General features: G+C 44.3%; 1 protein-coding gene across 4 annotated transcripts in view; it reads left to right on the top strand.

Annotated features, from left to right (window-relative positions):
- Mylk (myosin light chain kinase) overlaps positions 1 to 9,204 on the top strand; it is a 302,239-nt gene that overhangs the window by 288,718 nt on the left and 4,317 nt on the right. For 3 of the 4 annotated variants that reach the window (XM_017800557.2, XM_029568164.1, XM_029568165.1), the window contains 2 exons: positions 5,029 to 5,158; positions 6,456 to 6,587. In XM_017800557.2, the coding sequence (XP_017656046.1) occupies positions 5,029 to 5,158; positions 6,456 to 6,587 (262 nt within the window). Of the gene's footprint in view, positions 1 to 4,778; positions 4,861 to 5,028; positions 5,159 to 6,455; positions 6,588 to 9,204 lie in introns of those variants that run through there. The other variant, XM_017800558.2, reaches the window with a different exon arrangement.

The raw sequence follows: 9,204 nt of genomic DNA, 5'->3' as shown, positions 1-9,204 counted from the left end.
AATTTTATGTCTTATAGGATTTATACTGAGTTCAATATTGTATAACTGTATTAATTCAACTGTGAACCTAAAAATTTACAGCCACTTTTGAAAGAGATGTATCCTTGCTCTGGAGTGTGTTACTGAATATGTTAAAGCTGTAATGAAATGCTTCTTCTAATCATGTAGTTATTAAAAAATTTTTTTAAAAGGACAAAAGGCACACCAGGAATTATAAACCAATAGTATAGCTCCATAACCATATATGTGAGTATGGCTGGAGAAGGGGCCTTTCTATCAGAGTTGATGTGGTTAGAGGACATGCCTCAGGGGCAGGAGCTGGGAAGTTAGTTTGGGACTGTAATGAAATGCTTCTTCTAATCATGTAGTTATTAAAAAATTTTTTTAAAAGGACAAAAGGCACACCAGGAATTATAAACCAATAGTATAGCTCCATAACCATATATGTGAGTATGGCTGGAGAAGGGGCCTTTCTATCAGAGTTGATGTGGTTAGAGGACATGCCTCAGGGGCAGGAGCTGGGAAGTTAGTTTGGGACTATAGCTAAAACCTAGAGATGTGGGAGTAACAGCACAGGTAAGGGAAAAGGCAGGTGGAAACTGGGTCCTCCTTGACTGTGCTGGGCTCCGCAGGAGCAGTCTTTAGCTGGAGACTCGGGGTCCTAGGAGCACTAAGACTTTGTGGAGCACTGTGTCTGTGTAATGGAGAAAAAGTCCATGGAACACTGGTCATTGCCACCCAGGATAACTAAACCACAGGTCCCTGCAAAAACACAACTTCACACAAAGGTTAAGAGAGGGAGTTAAGCACCACAAGACCCTACAGGTGTAGGACCGAAGGGACTGCCATCCCTAGCACAAGGCCACCAGAGCCCTGCCACAGGGAAGCTGGTTCTTGGTCTGTACATACCCCACCCTGGGGTGAAGGGCTAGGCTGATCTCCTGACTCCCTCAAGTGCAAGGTAAGTTGGAGCACCCGTGCTACTTATCTTGTGGGGCCTTTAAGGTCAGTGTAGCAAATACTCTTAATGAAAAAAAGAAAAAGAAAGGGAGGTGTCAAAAAAATAAAAAGGTGGGTTTTTTGGTTTGGGGGTTTGTTGTTGTTGTTGTTGTTGTTTATGATCCTCTGGCCAACAGATCTCAGAGAACTCTTCTGGAAAGGTAGGGCAGAGCAGGGCAGCTTATAGAGAGGTGAGTCAGACAAGATATTGCTTGGATGAGGCTCTGGTTAAGAGCAGCCTTGTCACCTCAGAATATCTGCAGTTGGCCTCAAGTGAGGAGGGAGCCCGAGCCCAGGATATGGGCCCAAAGAAAAGCCAAGAAGATGGGAGAGGTTGCCTGCCACACTTCATGGTTCATCTCGTAATCACTCGATTTGCTCACTGTGTTATTGGCCCTTGGACTTTCTGGAAGGGTTGGGGCCATATTCAGAAAAGGAACCTTATTCCCGTCTTCTAGTATAAGTGACAGCATTTGGAAATCACGTCTCCACAAAACCAGCAGTTTGAGTTTCACAACATTGCACACAAATTAGTCCTCAAAAAATCTCATTCAACATGAATGTCCCTGAGGCGTAATTTCATTGGGAATGATTCAGCTGTGTTGACTTACTGTTAAGTTGTTCCTTAGGGAAGTATTTTCCACATTTAAACTCCAATCACAGAACCTTGGCTCTCCCTGGGAGGGAGGCTTTGTCTCTCGGAGCAGCTAAGGTATCAGGGCAGCAGGGAGTGGGCTCTCAGGCAGAGGGAGCAGGGTGGGCACAAGTAAGTGTCCCTGTTAATCCTAGAAGGAACCTTGTAACTATTCTGCTGTTCTACTTTTGATCAAAGGCCCCAGGAAGAAGCAAAGTGGGAACAAATCCCTACACAAAAGATCTTTGAGTGGTTTTTCTGAAAGAAGGTGTGCTTTCAATTTATAGTGAATGAATACTAAGACATGTTGGTGAGGAGTGGTGATGAGGGTAGGCTGGGCAGGATAACAAGGACTCTGTTTGCAAACTAGATATAAAAGACTGGGAATTAGAAGCCTAGAGTTTGCTGCCTTTATTTTCTGGAAACCACAGAGACCCCAGCAATGTGAATGAAAGAACAGAGGGGAGAAATTATTATACTTGATATAGATTGCTTGTGGCCATCACAGCAGGGAGTATAGATGTAGGGACTTCATGGCTGGCTGGTGCTGGGGTAACCAGCTTGCCTAGGTTTGCCAGGAACTGTTTGGCTGTTAGAATTGAAAGACCCTAATCCTGGAAGATGCCCCAGTTCTGGGCAAAGGGATGGTTGATCATTCCAGGTGGCTTTCCAAGGACTGGGAAATTTGGGAGATCTGGGCAGATTCTGCCTACCAGGAACACAGGGACCCAGCCTTAACAGTTGTCCTCCAAGGAAAGGGATTTCTCTAAACCAACCAGAGATCTGAAACTTTGCTGTTTTGATTTTTGTTTCAAATTCTCCAAAGGTCCATAAAGCAGCAATCAGTTTTCAGCTCAGACATGAAACTAGACTAGACAGATGTATTTCTTTTCTAGTTCTGATAGCTCCATACTAATTGTTTTTCAGAAAGGATTTTCCAAAGAATGAATTCTAATGTTGATCATTTAAAAAAAAAAATTTTCTTATTAAGCAATTGCAAACCTTCCCTGCTAAGAAATTATATCAATATCTATATTTGCTGGAAAATTTCCTCACATGACACTGTTTGTTCCTAATGTATGTGCTACCCACTCTGAAATACTAAAACTTTTGTTCTCCTCCTTCTGATAGGTTTATATTAGTTATTTTGTTAGAAAATAAAACCAAGGACTAGAGAGATCACTCAGGGGTTAAGAGCACTGGCTGCTCTTGCAGAGGACCTGGATTCAGTTCCCAGAATCCACAATCTGATGCCCTCTTCTGACTTCTGTGGGCATCGCACAACACGAGTGCACTTGCATACATGCAGGCATAACATCATCTCTCCACAGAACACAGTGAAAACAGTCCCAATCAACCCGACTCCAGCAATCTAGAATTAGGAGGTCTATGGGCTCAAGGACAGAGTGGGTGTTCTGCTACACATTTTTGAGTATAAATCAGTCCTTCTGGGAAAAGTAGAGCTGAAAGGAGATTAGAGTCTTCTGAATTCTGACCCCAAATCCAGACACTGAGGGCTGGATGAGACGGGAGCTAACTTGGGCAAGATCACACATTAATCAGTGGTTAGAGAAATGATCTATCCTTGTTGGTAAGGAGCCCTCTGAATTTAGACTCTTGATCACAGAACAACCCACTCCGTTTTGGAAAGAGGGATAGACAGCTGCAAAGGGAGGGTCTCTGAGAATTCAGCTGATTAGGAAATGAGCTGGTAAGACCTTGGCTCCACAGGGAAGGCTGCCACCTTCTGGTTCCCCAGGACAAGGTAGGTTCCTATGGGCAGTTTGGGGTCTTTCCACACTTCAGCTACCAAAACAAGCTGTCATCCAGGCGAGTGACAGCCTCTCCCAGGAGAGCCTGAGGGCTGCAGCATGTTCCCACTCTGCAGAGGTGTTGTCTGCAGGACCGCCACCTTCTCTCCTCACCCTACCTGGGACCTCCAGGGTTCTATTCAGAGTGAGCCTGCTTTACTATGGCAGCAGACCACCAGGAACACGCCCATGCTCCACAGTGCTGCTTTCAGAAGGAGGACAATGGCCAGATAACAGAGCCAGTTTGAATATCTGTCCAAAGTGCACAAAACTAGGCTCCAACAAGGAGGGCAAGGGAGCATGATGGGAAAGAAGTCATGGTTGCAACAGTAGGTCTCTGCTTAAGGCACGCACATGCACGCTTGCACACACACACACACACACCACACTTTTGTATGATTCCTTAGCACCCTGAAATTCTTCATTTTTGAAATAATCTTTTTACTGAAAACACTGACTTTCTAGGTAGTCAAAAATGTGAGGTTTCACTGGAATTTATGATTGTATATAATTAATTCAGGAAGGAAGTGGCTTTGCTAGCACAGTATGGAAATCCACTGAGTGAGAGGACACGGCATCTACCTGCCAAGAGGCTGTTTCCTTCATCACTCAGAAGTGGACAAGGATCCATTCTGAGGTGAAGTCTGAGTGAAAGTCTCTGGTTGCTTAAGAAAGATGCTTTGGAGTGATCTTAACCATTGCCGCTGATCTTAGAAAAAAGGCTGAGAAGCTTTATTGGAAGATTAGAAACAAGGTGCAATTATAGAGAGTATCTCTTGATCTAAATCTTATGTTTGATAGAATTTTCACAATGCATAGAAATTACATGACAAATCCTGATCCTTTTCAGCAGAAATTCTACCCTCTCCCAAGTGACCCAGTGGGTGTTTGTCTCACACACCCAAGTGGACACTGGGGAGGAGCACCCTCCAGCCTCCATTGCACAATCATAAATTGTGTTGGGGCCAGCCTGGGTGTTTCTTGAAATCTCTTAAGTATCTGAATCATAAACAGAACTGATTGGGACCTTGGAAGCCACCTTTCCCAACCTCTTCCTTATATACAGTCCGAAACTGAAGCCCAGAGAGGTCAAGTGGCTTGCCCAAGGTCAATAAAATACTGCTTCTTTTTTTCCATCAGGACCCATGGGATATGTAGTAACTATCCCCTTGACTAATTAAAATCCTATCACAGGCATTGTTTTATGAGAAACAGCCCCACTGGGCCCAGTCAGCAATAAGTCTTTGGAGCTGTCTCAGGCTGCAGTTGCTTTATATAAACTATCCCTTTTATGGGAGTTGAAGCACAGTATGAAAAGGGTTTTTGTCTCATGTTGACCTTGTTTAGTCACATTAACGCACACATCAGTTCCAGGGCCCATTCCATTCTCCGAACATCTTCAGACACGCTGATAGTGTGAGCAGAGTTAGGCTGGGCTCACTCCTCAGGCAGGACCCACGTTCACTCCAAAGACCCTGGGTCCAGCAGCTGCTGCTCCCAGCCTGGGTGCTTCAACTCCAATCAGAACTTACCCACTGGAACCAGGGATACCGCCTGAGTCTAACCCCCGTGTCTATTTTCCAGAAAACAGGCAATGCTGTGAGAGCCATTGGAAGACTGTCCTCCATGGCAATGATCTCAGGGCTCAGTGGCAGGAAATCCTCGACAGGGTCACCGACCAGTCCGCTCAACGCAGAGAAACTAGAGTCTGAAGGTAAGGAGGCCAGGGTTTGCTCAGGCACTTACAAGAGAGGAAGGGTTGGGGACGGAGGAGCAGTTTAAGAATTTGGGGTTTGGTTTAAGTTCTTTAATACACTGTACAACTATAAATTCAGAAGGACGTTTGGGGTTTCCCTGACAACTACTAACTCTAGTAATTATTCTTTAATTGTTAAGTCTTAAGCTTAATTATTTTCAGAGGAAAAGCTATTATTTGTTTGATAGAACTAGATGATCAGCTATTCCTGTCCCCAAATTTGTATAAGACTTAAGAAAGCCTTTATTAAGGGATTTCTTTTTTCTTATTATAAAAATGAGATTTTTGTAGACAAAAATAAAATAAAAATCTCATATAGTTGATAACATTTTTAAAATACTTTTCCATTTTCTGCTATCTTTATGCTTTTGTTTTAAGCAAAAATTAATGCATACTAGCCACATTCCATGACTGTGTTTATGCTGCTGAAACACATGTGACCTGGACAGACTGGTCAGCAGGCCTCTCCCAGGACTGATAGGGGCTAGCTCCTTACCCCCACATGTGAGATGCTACCCTGACCATGTCTGCAGTGAAGGCTTAGGCCTCTTGGTGCTTTAGCCCTTATCTTCTTGAGGTGCTTCATTTGGCCGGACACCCCTCCTTCCCACTGCCTGGTGCTTTTGTTATCCACAGGCGAGAAAACAAGCCTGAATCCCTTTTGTACACAAGGTAGGGTACTGGCTTCCCTGGAGCTTCCTGTAGCCAGGCACAGAGTCACAGCACTGAAGAGAAGGGAGAGGATACAGGAGTTCCTCCAAGTAACTGCTTTTCCCTGGACCTATCCCACATCCTGGTCCACAGCCATGCAACATGAAGGCCTTATAGGCATGGAGAACAGAACTCTGGCAAGTTGCAGGTGCTCTAGAACTTTTTCAGGAGCAGATGATGGACCTGCTGTAGCACAAAGATCAGGAAAGCAGTGAGGTTCCCTCCTCAGACATCCTCAACCAAATCCTGAAGACCATGAAGTACAGCCAAAAATCCTTTTTAAAGATGACTTCCTTTTTCAATGTGTCAGCATCAGGGAAGGGGGAGTCTGAACAGTTCCCCATTTTGGGCACAGTGCTCTCTGCTGCCAAAAACCATTTGGCAGTAGGCCAATTCAGCCCCAGGAGAAAGGCGTACTATGATTCACTTCCCTAAGCTGCACTATTTGCTCAATTATAGCAACTTAAAAAAAGGGGGTGGGCTTTTAAACTAGGGGAGAGAACAGGGAATGAAGAAATGACCCGGTCCTCTCTTGATCTTCTAGACGATGTCTCCCAGGCTTTCCTTGAGGCTGTTGCTGAGGAAAAGCCCCATGTAAAGCCCTATTTTTCAAAGACCATTCGTGATCTGGAAGTTGTGGAGGGAAGTGCTGCTAGATTTGACTGCAAAATTGAAGGTAAGCTACAGCTGGGCTCTCTTCACTATTCATAGGGATGGCTACACAGCCGGACCCTGGACGAGATGTCAGGCCTGTACTGCTGGAGTGATAGGATTAGCCAGACCCAAAGCGACATTAGATCAGCAGGAGATGGTCCAAAAGGGCCAAGCCCCTGTTCTCACAACCTCCTGAAGAATAGTGCTCCTCAGTGACTTTTCCACAAGAACAGCTGATATTCCACCTAGTCACATCAGCCACTAGATACACATTAAAAATGGACTGCCGTGAACCTCCCTAGCTATGGAACAAGGGTTTTGCAAGCCACTGAGAAGCATGTGGGTTACCCACAAGAGAATCTGGAAGGAAGATTGACACAAAGGGCCAGTGATGGGAGATGGCCAACTCAGCTGCTTATCAGCAGGCTATGAGCCCTTGAGCAGTGAGTGACCTAATGCTGCTGAGTGGAGGCCCATTGTTTGCAAAATCATATCCAATACCTGGAGTGGTCCTAGAGCTTCTGTAAAGCCACCCCTATAAAAGGGTAAAATCTGATAAGTCTTTTAAAGAGGTTTTGGAGTAAAGAGAAAAAATGGTGAGTAGAGGGGGCGGGGCTGGAGAGATGGCTCAGTGGTTAAGAGCACTGGCTATTCTTACAGAAGACCCAGCACCCACATGGCAGCTAACAACTGTCCATAACTCCAGTTCCAGGGGATCATCACATCCTCTTCTGTCTTCTGCAGGTATTACACGACATGGGTGTTCTTGCATACATGCTTGCAATACATGCATACACATAAAATAAAGCAAAAATAAGAACAGTAACAGTAAGAATAGTTTAGGACCTCAGCACATGGGACCAAGCCTTCAACTTGTGCCCTATTCCTTGTGCAGTGTCTCTGTTCCCCAGGAATAATGCAGCCTCAGAGAACAGACCTTAGGGATCGTACCCTGGAACCCAAGAAAGAACAAAGTTGGTGACAAAGCCTTTCTGTTTCCACAGATTGCAACATTCTGGAAAGATAAGGGGTGGGTTAAGACAGGCCTTTTGCTTCAAAGCTGTGACTTGCATGTGCCAACAGAACAGAGGGTTATCTTCTATCCTGGTCTGACCAAATAAAGCATAAAAGTATATTCAGCAGCTTCCCCCAAGGCCATGAGGCCAGCACGGAGGTCAGAGCCTCATACCTTTGGTGACCCTCAAGCACAGGACTCCAATGCCTTTGAATTAAGTAACCCAGTGTTAGGAGAAACAATCTTTCCCTTTTCTCATCTGATTTTTTTTAAGTAGATATTTTTATAAGAAAACAGAGAGTGGCAGGTTCAGGAAAGAAGCTGACATGAACATGAAATTACCCTCCAAAGTAAGCTTTACGTGCTGGGGAGGTAGCTCAGTCGTAGAGCATGCTTAGCATGCATGAGGCTCTGAGTTCCAGCCCCAACACCATAAAACCATACTGACAAGAACAAGCTTTATTAGGAAAGAGGGCCTCACTGACATGGGGGCCATGACCTGACCTTGAGGTGGGAGAGCTATTAGGAGCATTTTGAGAACATTAGGAGAAAGAGCTTAAGGTAAGAGTGGGAAACAGCTGTCATGGACAGCATGGCGGAGGACCAGGCCAAGGAATCCCCTGAACAAAGGAGATATCTGACTTTTACAAGTTTGGGGGTGGAATTCTACCACATGTGATTTAGTCCCGTCTTATCTATGTGACTCTATGCATGGAGCCAGATACTGGGTAGGACCAAAAATTTCGGCAGCTTTAAGGGGAAAGGGCTGTAAGGCCACAGTACAGCACAACTTCTTAACTTGAGGAGAGGAACAGGAGAGAGAGACAGAGCACACACATATGGACACACACACACACACACACATGCACAAGCTGTAGGGGCCATGGACTGATTTCTCCAGGCTGTCAGATCAAGTCTCTTAGAGTGGCAAGCTTATTCAAATGGCAGACCCATGATCGAACAGATGTGCTACCTGTGGTGATGGGGAAGCCCCAGGTTTGGGAAGTCTGCTAAAAGCTCTGGAGCCAGGCCTGCTGAGCACTCAGACCCTCACATGGTCTTTGCATCTTCCAAGGTTACTCCTTCTTTCTTTTCCAATTTTGAAATATTTGTTATGATATAGTGATTATCATCTGTTGTGTTTTTCTCTTTGAGATTATCTCCTTGGTATTTGCATAACTTCTGACTGAAGCCCTGATTAAAAATTAAAGCATATGGATGCTGTTTTCGTAAAAACAAAATTACACTTGAAAAAATGGTAGAATTCTTGAGTTTTGTGTAGAATTTTTATTATGCTTTAGGCTACAACTTTTTTCATCTAAAAATACTTCTGCAAAATTTAGGACAAGTCAGTTGTAATATGTTACATATAAAACACATATAGGCAATGTTGGTGACAGACGTATATATACACACCTTTAAAATATATAATACGCATGTATTTATGTGTTTGCATTTCATATATTTTTAAAATATTTTTTAAATTTATTTTTTACAATTAAAGTTACAGTTTTGGATGTAAGTGCACCCTCGTTAACACAATATCTGCAGAGGCCAGAAGAGGGTGTCAGGTCCCCTGGAACTGGAGTTACAGATGGTTGTTAGCTGACATGTGGGTGCTGGG

The sequence above is a fragment of the Nannospalax galili genome, unplaced genomic scaffold (assembly GCF_000622305.1).
Source record: "Nannospalax galili isolate Female #2095 unplaced genomic scaffold, S.galili_v1.0 scaffold18, whole genome shotgun sequence".
Classification (NCBI taxonomy): Eukaryota; Metazoa; Chordata; class Mammalia; order Rodentia; family Spalacidae; genus Nannospalax; species Nannospalax galili.
The sequence above is the reverse complement of the archived record's forward strand: the minus strand, read 5'-3'. Positions and strand labels throughout refer to the sequence as shown.